Here is a 16,796-nt window from a genome sequence, read left to right on the forward strand (position 1 = left end):
AAAAAAAACAGAGCCCACGATCAGTCTCCTTCTTCTTCATATCAAAGTCCCAAAATCTTAGGGTTTATACTTCCATTAAAAATTTTAAACGCTAACAAGTTTTCTGAATTTACCTTTCAGTATTAAAGTAATCTAATGTTAAGATGTATAAACGATGGTTTCAAAAAAACAAAAGCTATCACCAAAATAACAAAACTCCAAAAGGTATCATTCATGTTTGCAAAACTAAGCTAAAGGAAACGTTCATAGCTACGTTAAAAATTTTACTCATAAACCACCATGTCGGTGCTTGTTTGCGATGGTTGCGTGAGAGAGATTGTATCAGGTACTTGAGATGATGATGACCCGACCTAAAAAATAAATACAAACAATTATCAAACGCACCAGAAAAATAACAAAAAAAAAGGATCATACCTCAGTAGTTCTTTGTCTCTTTGTCTTTTCTTTTGGATATTTTTTACACCCAGCTGCATTATGACCAGTTTCACCACAAGACGAACAACGTATAATGCGTCCCTTCCTTCCAAGTGTTTCTTTTATTGTTTTCTTCTTCGGTGACTCTTGTTTTCCTTTAATCCTTTGATATGTCTTCTGTCTATTTGTTTTTTTCTTCCCGGGTAGTATAGGCTCAGGTGGTGCTGTTACCAAGCGATACATAGATGTCATCCAGAATCTTGGCCCTCTCATTGGATGTATGGACTGCTCGTAATTGTCTCGCCACAAATCAGTGCTGAAAAATCCTGATACATAATCTTCAACATTCATATCATAATCAATCATTGCTCCATAAGCATGCTCACATGGAATCCCACTGATTTGCCATTTACCACATGTACATGTTCTTCTTTTCATGTTCACCGAATTCTTATTCCCATAAAGCATAACCTCGTAAACTCCATGAGTTGCGGGAGTTGTTTCACACTTGTTTGCATCTTTCTTCTGCTCTGCGAGAATCTTAGCAACATACTCTGTAAATCTTCCTTCGTGATTCTTGGATTTGTTATGCCTCTTCACCATTCGATGCATAGCTTGCCTCCTAATTGTCTCCAACATTGGAATCATTGCCTTAGCCCTCGCTTTTGTAATTGATGCATTGAATGATTCTGTGGCGTTGTTATCAACATCCTCACAGTTGCTTCCAAGTTTAAAGAAAGCTCTTGACCACATCTCGGGTTTCTTTTTCATCACTGAATTGTAGACATCGACATTATACTCTTTCACTTTGTTGAGATTCTCTTTAAACTCAGTCTTGTTGTAGCTCCAAGCTAGTTGCCATATTAATGGTTTGATCATATCTTTTTGTGGATGCTTCTTCTTCAAGTTCTCGATGATGTGCTTCACACAAAATCTGTGTTCAGCTTTAGGCAATTCCGTTTGCACTGAACTGATGAGTCCCTAAAAAAAAAAAATTACAACACATAGGCAGTTACGTTAGAAAGAAAGGACAAAACAGAGAGAGAAGTCAAATTTTTGATATGTACCTTTGATTTATCAGAGATCAAAACAAATCCTTCACCATCTTTGAGTTTTAAATCAGCCTTGAGTAGCTGGAGGAACCATAACCAGTTATCCCCAGTTTCAGATTGTACCACAGCCCAAGCAAGTGGATAAATCTGATTGTTTGCATCATGACCAATTGCAGCCAACAACACTCCTTTCACTGCAGTCTTTAAGAATGTACCATCAAGCCCGATAATTGGTCGACAAGAACCTCTCCAAAGTGTGCGTGTTCTTTCAAAACACACATAAAAGCGGTTGAAAACATCTTCATTGATAGAGTTAGGTATAGTTTCAACAATGGCAGTTGATCCAGGATTTGTATACATAATCTCTTTGGCATAGCCACGAATGTGAGCAAACTGTTCTTCATACTCCTTCTCAATCAACTTTAAAGCTAGCAGCCTTGCGCTCTGACATTGACCCCTAGAACTCACCAACTTCCATTGATCTTTAATGTGATTTTGAATTTCTAGAGGCATGAATTTAGGATTTACTCTTAGCTTGTCCATGAAAAGCCTTGCAATAACCGGACTTCTAAGTAGCCTGCATCTCCCATTAGCAGTACAACTGTGCTTTCGGTATGTCGATTTCACCACCCACATTTTTCTGGGCTCATCATAAGAGCAATACACCCTCCACTTACAGTTGCCAACAATGCCACACTTGAATTCAAGCCTTGTCTTCTCCCATCTTCCTTGAACCACATTATTCCCTGAGTTTAAAGCATACTCAATTACAGCCTCTTTAAACTCAACACCATTGAAGAATAATTGACCAATATATAATTTATCAACTCTGTTCTTTCGGATTCTTCTATCTCTTAAAACAATGGGATCTTCCTCTTCATCTGAACTATCTGGAATTTCATTTCGACCAACAGGCAATTCATCAACAAAATTTTCTACTGAATCTTCTACTTCAAACTCAAACCGATCTACTCCATCTTCATCATCTTCAGCTTCATCGTCGTTTTTCTTTTTCTTACCCTCTCTTTTGTTTTTTTCTAATTTGCAGTCATCTTCGTTTTCCATAATATGATTGTTATCAATATTTTCCATTTCCGTGTCGTGTTGCATCGCATCCATGTCTTCTTCGTTCATCGGATAACTGAAAAAGTAACAGCCCTAAGTTTTTGACAAAAAGTAAAAAATCTAAGCTAACAAGAGAGAAAGAGAGAGAAGCTATGAAAGGAGAGAGAGACCATACCAGGAAAATCGGGAGAAAGAGAAGTGAGTAGTTGCTGTGATAAATTGAGAGAAAGAGTGAACCCTAAGAATTTGGGACTTTGATATGGAGAAGAAAAAAACTGATCGTGGGCTCTGTTTTTTGGTTCACTCAATGTAAACGTGGTTTTCAAAACGTGATTATCGGTTTACTAAATCTAATCACAATTTAGAGTCGTTATGTTGTAATTAGAAGAGAATGTATAGTTTGTGATGTTTAATGGAGAAAAATATAGTTTATGGTGTTCAGAAAAGGGGCAAAGAGTCTATGATGTTTATCGAAGAAGTAGTATAGTTTGGGTAGTATACCAGAGTCAACCCATGAAAAGACACTAAAAACTCCTTATATCATGGTTAAAAACCACAAAAACCATGATATATCAAGAAACATATGCTAACCTTTTCTGTTTAGCTAAAGGACAAATGCTACAATGCGAATATAAAGAAGAACTCTTTAAAGAAGGAATCAAACTAACAAGTTTTTGGAGAACTATATGCGACGGATGTCCAAGACGTTGATGCCAAAGAGAATCATCATAAACCACAGAAGCAGAAAAAGAACATGCTGCAGGAAGAGATGGAGAGAGGAAAGTATTCTCAGTTGCCAGAATGTAAAGGTCTTGAAAGACTCTACCCCTCCCAATCATCAAGCCCTGAGAAAGTTCCTGAATCAAACAACAAGTATCAAAGAAATGTGCAGAACAAGATAATGTTTTAACCAATCTACTAACACTAATCAAATTAAATTTGAAATCAGGAACATGCAAAACATTATATAAAATCAACTTTTGAGAGATGTAAATTGTGCCTATATGAGTGATGGAAACTCTGGTACCATTCGGCAATGTCACAGTAATATCTGTAACGGGTCACAAATCTGTAAACAAAGCTAGATTGGAGCAAACGTGACTAGAAGCTCCACTATCTATAATCCAAGCATCATGCGGTAAAATTTGTTGTAAAGAAGAACGAATATGATTTTGAAAAGTTAGAATATGATTTTGATATTTAAGAGAAGTCGAAGGAAAAGGAATAGTGATACCAGAAGTAGAAGTCTCGGCCATCAAACCATGTTCAGATATCGTGGCCATAGCACTAGGAATACTAGAACCAGAAGATGTAGCTATAGGCTCTTGAATCTGAACTTGACATTTGTATTGAGAAACCATTTGATCAATTTGCTGCGGTGTAAATCCTTGTAAACTTGCAGGAGCACCATTGGGAACCATGTACTGTGGATACTGAGTAGAAACAGGACCATACGACACATCTTCAGTTGGAAACATTCCAGTCTCTGAATAAACTTGAGCCACTGCATTAGCCTTTTGCATAGAATTTGCATACGGCACCATTTGGTTAGCAGATTGTTGAGACATCCTTGGCTGAGACTGCATTGTTGGCATCCGAGGCTGGAACTGATTTGGAGGTCTGTAATTGTATCCCGCAGTATTAGTCTTGTACCCTAGTGGAAAACAAATGAAGCTTGTAACACTTCTGAATAGTATGACCAACTTTGCCACAGTGAGAACAAATAGGCTTTTGAATAGTCCTATTAGTATTATAAGCGGCTATATAGGCACTCTCTGCATCATTCATCATAGCCACACTTTGAAAAGTCACACTGTCAATTCCTGTAGTCGGTTTGACCACTATCTATCGTTCATCTTGTGTCACCATGTTGAAAGCTTCTTCAATGGTAGGGATCAGCTTAAGTATTAATTAATATATGACGTCTTGCCTGATCATAGCTCTCATTCAAACCCATCAAAAATTTAGTCACACGACTTCGTTGCTGCAGTCTCTGCCATTTAGTAGCTGCATCACATTCACATCTTCCACAAGTACACACTGGAAGTTCCACATAATTCTTATGTTCTTCCCACAAAGTAAGCAAAGCCGTATAGTATGTAGACACATCTATTGATCTTTGAACAATCTGACTAAGCTTCTGTTCAATAGAAAAGATCCTAGGAGCATCATCTTGCTTAAAACGAGACAATATATTCTTCCAAATCCCTTCAGCAGTAGGAATAAAAAGTAATCTCTGTCCTATATTTTTATCAACTGAATTCATCAACCAAGTAGATATACTATATCGTTGCATCTAAACCATACACCAAAATCTATGATCTTCTTGAGGTTTTGAGATCGTACCATTGATAAATCCAAGTTTGTTTCTGACATTAAGAGCCATCCACATCGATCGACGCCAGGAAGGGAAATCCGAAGCAGTGACAAGATGATCGGAAACGAGAACAAGTCCTGCGTGGTCAGCACTATGGAGATGATACGGATTCTCATACTGTTCGGTTTGATATTGTGGTTGAACATTCACTGGGTTCGGAGTGGAAGGTCGATTCACCGAAGCATTCAAATTACCAGAAGAACTCATTCTCAAAGCAAGAATCGAGAATTTCAAAGAAAGTGAGACGAAAAGAGAAATCAAAAACAAAAATCGAACTCACAAAGATCAATCAAAAGAGAATTAAGAAAAATAGAAAGATGTAAAAGACTCCAATGAGAAAATCGTAAAGAATGGCGAATAATTCTTGAACAAACTGAAAACAAGAGCAAATCGGAAAACTCATCTCCGTCGCAAGATGCAGAAGCAATAGAAACACAATATCAGTGCTCTGATACCAGAATAAATTTTGATTAACCGGAGAAACGAGAGACACGACGGAGGAGAGACGAAGCTCGAAGAAGAAGAGAGAAACATGATTCTTCTTATTAATCCAAAGATAAAAGTTTGTAACAAAAGCTTAACCTGAATTAACAAACTAATTAGTCTTTATAGTTAGACTAATCAGCTCAGCTAGATAACCAAAGATAACCCAGTTAAACCAATGTTTAATAACCGGTCATACTCTAATAGAATCGAATTTTCTCGTTTCTAATTGTAAGTTCAGCTTGTAACATGAAGTCCCTTTAAAAGCTGTTACCACATGATGGTGCATAATTTGGAAACGATATCATAAAAGGTATCGTGTCTCGATCGGAATCAATTAGGGCATCATTAATGGGGGAACTAATTTTGGTGTTTTTAGAATAAAGATATAGTGAAAATAATGTAAGATCAGTAGTTAAGATCATATGTTAAAAAATGGAGGAACTAATTTTGGTGTTCTTAGAATAAAGATATAGTGTTTAAGAACATGTTTAAGATTTAATACAAAAACAAAAAAAGCTTAGTTGATGAACAAACTAATACTACTATTCCTAAAAGAAGAGTCAGGTCTGAATTTAAAGCTCTGTCTCGATTTCGTTGAAGTTCTAGTCTCTGACAAGGTCTCTTCTCACAGCACGGCTTCATACTAAGCGTGGTGAGGCTCCTTCACCTGCTTGGAAATTGGGTTGTGGGGTTACCTTTGAGGATGATGCAGGGAAAGTGTTTACCTTTGAGGATGATGCAGGGAAAGTGTTTACCTTTGAGGGTTACCTTCCTTGTGAGGCAGCTGGCAATCACAGAGCATCTACCTTCGTTGTCTGAGCTAGAAACAGAGTAGCTTCTAAATGAGTGGGATGGGCTCTCTACACTGTGGCACACGGGGTTTGAATCACAAGCACACTTGCTCTTTAAAATTCCTGCGTTTAGACATAGTCCAATGGTTTCAGAAACATACGAATGGAACATAAATAAAGGTCTGCTGCGAGTGATCTCACATTTCTGTGGAACAAGTTACTTGAAAAAGGACCATTCATTGTGAAATAAATAGAACAAGAACTAAGCTAACCATTCACAAAAAGTCAATTCCTTTACTCACGAAATCTAAGCAAAATCAGACACCGTTTCAAACAGCAATCTTGGCTGACACTGCATCAATAAGATCATGAGAATATCTTCTTGAGGATGATGTTCTACTAACATCTACATTGATAGATAAAGAGCACAAGACAAAAGCTCATTACTTTCTCCCCGACGAAGAATATCCCTGAACACTAGCTACTAAGAGGTGGCAGCTCCCAAACCATCAAATGAGAAGTGTACATAACCAGACTCATGTGTTCCACATCTATAAACTAAGACTCCTTATTCAGCAGCAAAAGGAGGCCAATGAGAATTGAACTTCTTCGAATCACCATTGAGAGAAGAATTCAAGCGGAACACACTATGATACACCACAAAAAGCCCCATCTCTAGCTTAGCCTAGATCAAGCTCTATGCCTATCTTACTCATCACTGCTAGGGCTCAACGCCAGAACTACAAATTCAAACCTATAAATATCTTTAACTACAAATTCAAACCTAGATACATTAAATTCAGCTAAAATGCATCAAATAGGTGAAAACATTTGTGCGTAACACGGAAAGATCCGATAAGAATTCAATTCCAATAGCGCGGTAGAGAGATAGAGAGAGAGAGTTGAGATCTGGAGAAGCAAAACTTACCTCTTGGGTGATTCTCCAATTGAATTCGGTGTCCAGAGACGTGAAGATGATGAGAGAAATTAGACCAATCAGAAGACAGGTAAGAAATTAGAACTAGCTGTATATCAGTTCTATCTCAAGATCAATATTTTTTATCTAAGCCGCCTACTGTTCCGTTTTTTAATAATATAATTGGACTTAGAACACATAAGTGTTGTACCGTTAATGATGGCCTTATAGCGTGAGTACAAAAATGTAGGTGAAGAATCTATCACTTATGTTAATGTTTTTGCGGCTTTTGTAGGTGTGAAAACCTTGCTCAATCTTCTTCTCTCTCAGTTATTACTTATTAGCATAAGCCTTAATGAAATTAAATCTCCATATGCTCGTATATTCGAGAAACGTAAATTCTCGTGTCTTTTGAGTCGTGAAAGCAAATCATTACGTTGTTTTACAACATTTCATGATTTCAAAGAACGATTTATTTTTTATTTTATCGAAATAATGTTACAATCAAAGGATTAACGTCACATCTGAAACATTATAATCATATAATGTAACCAATATTGATATTTCTTCAAAATACTATGAATGTTTGTATTTCTTCACATATAATGGTCAGAATACTATGAATCCAAAACCTATTTAGAAAAAAAAAAAAAAAAAAAAAATCAAGGCCTAAAGTCTTTATATGTAATAATATGCTTTAATTTTTGCATTGGATTTTTAAACTTTCAAGAAAAGAAAAAACATAAAATCAATAAACTCTACCTAAAATTCATCTATCATTCTTCAACCCTCCAAAAATAAAAATCTATCTACCAATAACACCCCTTAGGGCAACTCCAACCGAGACGGCAAAACATCAGTTATACGTTAATGCACTCCAACTGAACTGCAAAACAAACACTATCTCTATTTTTTTTTCTGTTTTGTGAATAGTATTACACTATATTTGATGTAACACTATTTACAAAACACTAAAAATATATATATTATTTTATTTATGTTTTTGATTGAAAAATATATCTAAAATATTGTTTATCAACTATCATCAATATTTTATAAACTGTTTTATTACATTTAGTAATATAAACTAGTAAATATAATTAATATAATATTAAATAATATATATATATATATTTTTAAAAAATAATTTGTTTATATAAATATTGATGTTTATTAAACTATTAGAAAAAGAATTTTAAATTTAATAATATAATAATTAAAAGTTTTGTTTTTAGTGTAAAATTTAGTGTTGTGGTTGGAGATGAAAAACTTTTTGGAACACCAAAACACTAAATTTAGTGTCAAAATTTGGTGTTTTTGTGTTTTATGGTTGGAGTTGCTCTTAGGCCATTCACATCGGTTATACACACTTAATGAGTGTCAAATGAATTTAATATTAATTGTTTTTGCATAATTTAATTAAATAATTAAATTATACTGAATTATACTGTATTTTTTTAAAACTAAACCAATCAAAATGAGGCAGTTGGCACATGGGTGTCAAAAGAACGTCTTAAATTGTCTTACTCCTCTTTTTTTTTTTTTTTTTTTTTTTNTAATTATTAATACAACATTCATTATAAGCTTTTTAACTTTCATTGAAAACTCTTTGAAATATACCAATATGACTATATGTGATGTGATCACGGGATCGACCACTCGGCCGTGAACACTCGATTCTCTCGGACGTCTCTCAACCACCTCTCGGACAACACTTGGACGCCTCTCGGACACTTATCGACAACTTGGAACCGGCCTTCCTAGTGATGCGCGGTACCAACTAGTTTCCAAGGATCATCAAGGAGGAGCAAGTAAAGTCATCTAATGGGCTTTGCAATCCAAGCTTCAACCCTCACACCAATGGCTCATGGCTAGCATCACCACTTAAGAGCCTTGAGTTGCGACCAGCTTTGGGAAGCTTAGTTCGCGAGTCTTCACCATCGCGCAAGCGTGAAGACGCCCCTAAGTCATTAGAAGGAGCTGTACTCTTTTCCCTACTTTGGGTTTGTCCCAATGGGTTTACCAAAGAGGTTTTAACGAGGCAGCGAACTCTAGTGCATCTCCACTTCGTTCCCGCTTGGCTCATGACTTGGAAACAATCATTGACAAGTTTAGGAGCCAAGGAAGTGAAGATCCTATCACCGCGTCCAGCCAATGACGTGGCTTTTCTATCTCTCTCCCTTCCCTTCCTTTGAATTTCTTCTTGAACCTTCTATGACCGTTGGATTGGTCTTTCCTTTGTTTTACTTTTGCTTTTGCTTTATGGCCAAGTGTAAGGATGAGATCCTGGCCGCGTGTCTAGGGTTTTAGAGTCTCCCATTTGTAAGCCTTCCTATATAAAGGCCTAAACCCTCATTGTAAAAGGCAGACTTGAAGTATTGAATTAAATTTCACAAGAGAGAATCTTGTTCTTGTCTCACCTCTCTCCTTAGTCCAAGTCCGGGACTTGACTACCGAGAAACCCTAGCCGATCTCGAACCGGGTTCGACATCGACTAGTTGACCGTATCACGGGCCGAGCCATCTCCCGTGTGTCGTCGCATCAAACCACCTTCGCGTCCCTCTCTACCGTATCACGTCCGGTTCCTACCGCTCGTTGTACTTTCGCTTCCACTCCACCTTCCTTATCGCATCACCGAGAATCCTTACCGCATCACCAAGGATTCTTACCGCCGCGTTGCCGAGAGCCGTTCCCGCAGTTTACCTTCAAACTCCGGGAATCNTTCACAAACCGGGTTTGTAATCTCTTAGTTGACCGTATCAAGAGGAGAGCCAACCCTCTTGTGTCGTCGCATCAAACCACCTCTATTCCATCGCCCATCTCTTTCGTCCCACCGTCCCAACCTCGAGTTCTCTTCCGCCAGCTCTCGAGTCTATCATCGATTCCACTTCGCCAGCCTCGAGTTCTTACCATCAGTCCTCGAGACTTCCCAGTACCACCTCGCGTCGTTCCCACCTCCGTTTCCCACCGGGTCCTGCCATTAGCCGTATCCGCTCAGCCGCGTCCGTACGTTCCGAGAAGGCTTCACGACCGTTTTCACAAACCGTTCGTTTGAACCTCCTCAACTCTCGTTTCTGTCGTTTGAATCCTCTCTGGATTCGAACCCTTGATGCTTGGCCGAGGAAAGTCCCACCGATTCTGACTTGACCGAAGTCACACTCCTCCATCGATCCATAGCCGCGTCCGCGGGTCACATCAATATGAGTCTGGTTAGAGAGTTCAGAGTAGTTTAGTGAGGTGAGGGCAGTATTATAAGGATTGTTCATTGTTTCGGTAGATTATTGACAACGATTGGTTGTTTAGGGCTTAATTTGGGCTTTTGGTAAAGAGCTAGTACTTGAAAAAGGATTGTTCATTGTTTCGGTAGATTATTGACAACGATTGGTTGTTTAGGGCTTAATTTGGGCTTTTGGTAAAGAGCTAGTACTTGAAAGTTTAACCAAGTCTCTTTGGTTTAGACTATTCTTTTTGTATTAGGTAATATCCCGCGTCAATGCGCGGATTGTTGTATAATAAAATATATTAATTAATTTAAATTTAATTGATCATCATAAAAAAACTTAACAAATTAATTTAAATGTCATTAACATTTTTTATAGTTTTATTTATTCAAATAATACAATATCAAAATATATAACTTATTTTAAAATAATCATACATACATTATACATATCTCTTAAAGTTATTTTTTATGCTCAACTTTGACAATAATTTTCATTAGTATTTTCGAGCATTTGAGGTAATAAAATACTATTTAATAAAAATAAATTTACTATGTGATTTAAATATATAATTTAAGTTTTACAACACATAATCTAAACTATTTAATAATTAAAAGCTAAACTATTTTGAAAGTTAAAAAACACATATTTTCTATAAAATCATATGAAGTGCATCAAAGTTTTAAAATACGATTAAAAAATGTTTTTTTATATTCCTCTTAGTTTAAGATATATTGCTAGGTTTATTTTTTTTTGTTTTCTTCTCTTTTTTGGAACGAAATATTGCTAGGTTTAGTTATAATTTTTAATCCTTGTAATAAAAATTTAGATAGAAAATAAAAAAATCAATGTTTTTCCAAAAAATAAAAATAAAAAATCAATTTTTTTTATATAGAAAAATCTTTAAAGTACATATTTGAATTAAATTTAAAAAATAGTTATTTTTATAGCATTATATGTTGAATCAAAAACTGAATATAGCATTATATGTTGAATCACAAACTGAATATAATGATTATTATTCTAAAATAAATGTATTACAATTTTGTTGGATGTAAGTGAGAAGTAAAAAAAATTGATTTGATAATTATATTACAAAAATTTCATTCCTGAGAACATTTCAAATTTTAAGAATAAAATAAATATATGTGAATTTGTAAGAACTAATCAAACATCTAAAGTAAAGAATTAAGTGTTTTCTTTAGCTTGATTTCCTTATTATGAGATGGTTATAACCAAAATATTATTATGGTCATCAAAATTTTATTATACATATTAGAATACATATGTATTTTAAATCAAAATAATATACAAAAAAAAGAAGAAGTACATAAAACAAAGAAAAAATAAAATTCAAAACAATGTAAAATATATAGTAAACAAATAAATATAATCAAACTCTTATTTGGGTTTTCAACTTATGCAAAAACATTATAAAAAAACAAAGAAAATATTTAGGATTTGGGATATGGTGGAGGAGGATGTGAGAATAATTATTTATAGGATAAAAAGTGATGGAAGTTACATTTCTAAAATAATTAAATTAGAAGAGTTACAATTATAATTAATAGTGTGTTTAAATGAAAATGAATGGAGGATAAAAAGTCAATTCACAATTTATGTAATTTCAGTTACAGTTTAGTAGTAAAGAATGAATTTAAAGTATGTATTAATGTATATAATTAAATGTGTTGTTTAATTAAAAATAAATAATAAATTTTTAAAAATTAAATGTCAAATGGACGAATAAGAAGAGAGTGAAACATTTGAAATATGAGGCCATGAAGGTTAATGGGTTATAGTGAGATATGTGTCTTTCTTTTAGTAGATAATACTGAAATTGATGTATCAAAGATAACTATTTGAGAGTTACAAAAGTGCAAATCATTGCATATTAATACATTTTTAACATGTTCTATTATATTAAATTAAATTCATTGAGAACACTACTATGATATTATTATGTGAGTTACAAACAAATTTTATACTTTTCCAACTCCTAAAATTAAAACCCATTTAATTAAATGTGAGTGGGTGGGTCTATAATTTGATTCAAAGTATAATATGTTACACATTGATCGTTTAAAATGAATAAGAACATCTAATTCTCAAATAAACTTGATTTTTTTGTTAAACCCAACATATATGAATTTAAATTTAAATATGGAAATTTAAAAAATAAATATGGAAATTTAAAAAATAAATATGAATAGATTAGAAAGGTAAGAAATACAAAAGAAATATTTTATTTTTGCATTTAGAATCAGACAATGATAAATATATATAATACTTTCTAAATTAAAATATAGAATCAAACTCTTACAACACATATGAGATATAACAACATTTGATATTGGTGGGAGAGGAGGAGAGAATGATTTACTTATAAGATGATAATCCAAATTAGATAATGGAGATGAATCTTTAAAAATAAGAACAATGTAATATATATATATATATCATGTAGTCTCTAAAATTAAAATTTAGAATTAAAATTTTACAATGATATTTCATTTGGATTTTTGTAACCCATACAACAAAAATAAAAAATCGAAAAGAAAAAAAAATGATTTGAGGTATTGTGGAAGAGAATGAGAAAAGTGGAAGAGAATGAGAGAATATGAAAATGATAAAGTAAAAAAATGCCAATATGAGAGAATAAGAGAATGAAATAATGTTTATTTATATGATAAGAATTGATGGAAGTTGTGAAGTGACCTTAGTGCAGTGACCAAAGGTAAGTCCTTAATGCACAAGGCACCATCACACAAGGGATCGAGTTCCGCTCTCTACGAATATAGGGATTAGGGTAATGGGCCGGCCTGTTGTGGCCCAATGGTTGACCACAAAAAATTGATGGAAATTATATTTAGAGTTATGAAAATTACAATTATAATTTATTGTGTTTGAATAAAATTGAGTGGTGAAATATGATTAATGCATAATTTATTTTATTTTCAGTTACAATTTATTTTAATGTGTGAGTTAAATGTTTTATATTAATTGGATCTTAAATATTGTTTAAAGCAATTAAAAAATTAGAAAAAAAATTAAAAAAAAAAAAGAAAATATTAAAAAAAATCAACTAATAAGTAAAAACCAAAACCTTACTTTTATGTATATGATTTTCATACATTGACCACTCCACCACTCCATGGCTTGGACTGTTGGACAATTTAGTATCCACTGTTCGTACATTTGGTGAATTATTACTCTTGTAGACTGTAGAAATATAAAGATTCCTTTCTAGTCGTCTATCAAAGGGTGTGGCTTCTGTCCATTCAAATTAAATCTGATTGCCCATAATCAAGGAGTTTTCGTCTCAGAACTCCCTAAAACATTTCTGACAATCTCAAAAGTCCCTCTCTATTTTGGCATTTATTTTTGATTTTTTTTTAAAATCGAGAATGTGTTGTTTTACACTCTTGTCCATAGAAAAATTAGATATTTACAAAAAATACCTGGGTAGTATCCACCCAAAAAACTGAATCGGATCTAAGACCCAAAAAAAAACTGAATCGGTTTTTTTTTAAAAAAAAACTGTAAATTAAAACGAGACTCAAATTAAAACTGCTCTCTCTCTCGTCACTCTTCTCTTTCTTCGGGAAATTCGAATCGATTTGGGTAAAACTGTAGAACTAGGGTTTTCTCGTTTTCATTCAATCAACCAAAAATAGAGTAAGAAGATGGTGAAAACAAGGGGGGGTCTTGTGAGGAGGAGNAGAAGAAGAAGAAGAAGAAGAAGAAGAAGAAGAAGAAGAAGAAGAAGAAGAAGAAGAAGAAGAAGAAGAAGAAGAAGAAGAAGAAGAAGAAGAAGAAGAAGAAGAAGAAGAAGAAGAAGAAGAAGAAGAAGAAGAAGAAGAAGAAGAAGAAGAAGAAGAAGAAGAAGAAGAAGAAGAAGAAGAAGAAGAAGAAGAAGAAGAAGAAGAAGAAGAAGAAGAAGAAGAAGAAGAAGAAGAAGAAGAAGAAGAAGAAGAAGAAGAAGAAGAAGAAGAAGAAGAAGAAGAAGAAGAAGAAGAAGAAGAAGAAGAAGAAGAAGAAGAAGAAGAAGAAGAAGAAGAAGAAGAAGAAGAAGAAGAAGAAGAAGAAGAAGAAGAAGAAGAAGAAGAAGAAGAAGAAGAAGAAGAAGAAGAAGAAGAAGAAGAAGAAGAAGAAGAAGAAGAAGAAGAAGAAGAAGAAGAAGAAGAAGAAGAAGAAGAAGAAGAAGAAGAAGAAGAAGAAGAAGAAGAAGAAGAAGAAGAAGAAGAAGAAGAAGAAGAAGAAGAAGAAGAAGAAGAAGAAGAAGAAGAAGAAGAAGAAGAAGAAGAAGAAGAAGAAGAAGAAGAAGAAGAAGAAGAAGAAGAAGAAGAAGAAGAAGAAGAAGAAGAAGAAGAAGAAGAAGAAGAAGAAGAAGAAGAAGAAGAAGAAGAAGAAGAAGAAGAAGAAGAAGAAGAAGAAGAAGAAGAAGAAGAAGAAGAAGAAGAAGAAGAAGAAGAAGAAGAAGAAGAAGAAGAAGAAGAAGAAGAAGAAGAAGAAGAAGAAGAAGAAGAAGAAGAAGAAGAAGAAGAAGAAGAAGAAGAAGAAGAAGAAGAAGAAGAAGAAGAAGAAGAAGAAGAAGAAGAAGAAGAAGAAGAAGAAGAAGAAGAAGAAGAAGAAGAAGAAGAAGAAGAAGAAGAAGAAGAAGAAGAAGAAGAAGAAGAAGAAGAAGAAGAAGAAGAAGAAGAAGAAGAAGAAGAAGAAGAAGAAGAAGAAGAAGAAGAAGAAGAAGAAGAAGAAGAAGAAGAAGAAGAAGAAGAAGAAGAAGAAGAAGAAGAAGAAGAAGAAGAAGAAGAAGAAGAAGAAGAAGAAGAAGAAGAAGAAGAAGAAGAAGAAGAAGAAGAAGAAGAAGAAGAAGAAGAAGAAGAAGAAGAAGAAGAAGAAGAAGAAGAAGAAGAAGAAGAAGAAGAAGAAGAAGAAGAAGAAGAAGAAGAAGAAGAAGAAGAAGAAGAAGAAGAAGAAGAAGAAGAAGAAGAAGAAGAAGAAGAAGAAGAAGAAGAAGAAGAAGAAGAAGAAGAAGAAGAAGAAGAAGAAGAAGAAGAAGAAGAAGATAAGGAGGGAAGTTCAAACTCGGCAGGTAACTCGAGAAGGAGTACAAGCGAAAGTGAGATGGAGCACGAGGAGGACAACAATGCAAGTGTAAGTACAACAAGTCTGTGTCATTCGTTCGGAATATGAAGAAGAAGAAGAAGAAAACAAATCGGAAGAAGAAGAAGAAGAAGAACAAATCGGAAGAAGAAGAAGAAGAAAACGATGAAGGAGAAGAATCGGAAGAAGAAGAAGAAGAAGAAGAAGAAGAAGAAGAAGAAGAAGAAGAAGAAGAAGAAGAAGAAGAAGAAGAAGAAGAAGAAGAAGAAGAAGAAGAAGAAGAAGAAGAAGAAGAAGAAGAAGAAGAAGAAGAAGAAGAAGAAGAAGAAGAAGAAGAAGAAGAAGAAGAAGAAGAAGAAGAAGAAGAAGAAGAAGAAGAAGAAGAAGAAGAAGAAGAAGAAGAAGAAGAAGAAGAAGAAGAAGAAGAAGAAGAAGAAGAAGAAGAAGAAGAAGAAGAAGAAGAAGAAGAAGAAGAAGAAGAAGAAGAAGAAGAAGAAGAAGAAGAAGAAGAAGAAGAAGAAGAAGAAGAAGAAGAAGAAGAAGAAGAAGAAGAAGAAGAAGAAGAAGAAGAAGAAGAAGAAGAAGATAAGGAGGGAAGTTCAAACTCGGCAGGTAACTCGAGAAGGAGTACAAGCGAAAGTGAGATGGAGCACGAGGAGGACAACAATGCAAGTGTAAGTACAACAAGTCTGTGTCATTCGTTCGGAATATGAAAACTCATTGGAATTTGAAATCGATCAAGTAGAAATGGTAGAACTGGTGCAACTATTGGGTGTAGAACTAGTAGAACTGGTGCAACTATCGGGTGTAGAACTGGTACAACTAGGTGATGTAGAACTGGTACAACTAGTTGTTGTATAACTGGTATAACTCATGTAAAACTGATATTGTTGCAGGAATCGGAGGAGGAAACAGAAGCGATGCAACCTTTAGGAATGCACTTCAATTCTAGTCAGTACAACAAGAAAATCAAGCTATCGACAAGGTGTCATATTTTAGAAACTTTGGAAACGCTGGATAAATTAGAGCACTCACTGACTAGTTCCTGAGAGGGATTGGTTTGAGAAACATCCACAATTCAAGCACATTTTCCACATGCCAAGGGAACCAAACCACAAGCTTATGGGAATGTGGTTGCTCTTACTTCGAACGGCTAAAATCGAAAAAAAGAAGGAAGCATGGTTTGTTGTGAATGGTGTTCCAATCCGGTATGGTCTGAGAGAACATGCTTTGATGTCTGGATTAGATTGTCGGTGCTATCCACTTGATTACAAGGAAGCCGGCGGTATCGAGTTTCGAAGGAAGTATTTTTTACGAAAAAAAAAGATTACACTTCAAGATGTGAGGGGAAAGCTAATGGTAATGCAACCA

At 34.5% G+C, this 16,796-nt stretch overlaps 1 protein-coding gene across 1 annotated transcript; it reads right to left on the reverse strand.

The window, feature by feature from the left end:
* Positions 264-4,117, reverse strand: LOC109126383. Its single transcript, XM_019229900.1, has 4 exons — positions 3,766-4,117; positions 1,482-2,356; positions 415-1,395; positions 264-350 (listed from the first exon to the last, which is right to left on the reverse strand). The coding sequence occupies exons 1-4, from the start codon at positions 4,115-4,117 to the stop codon at positions 264-266; spliced, it is 2,295 nt and encodes a 764-aa protein (XP_019085445.1).

This window comes from Camelina sativa, chromosome 2 (genome assembly GCF_000633955.1).
Source record: "Camelina sativa cultivar DH55 chromosome 2, Cs, whole genome shotgun sequence".
Taxonomy (NCBI): Eukaryota; Viridiplantae; Streptophyta; class Magnoliopsida; order Brassicales; family Brassicaceae; genus Camelina; species Camelina sativa.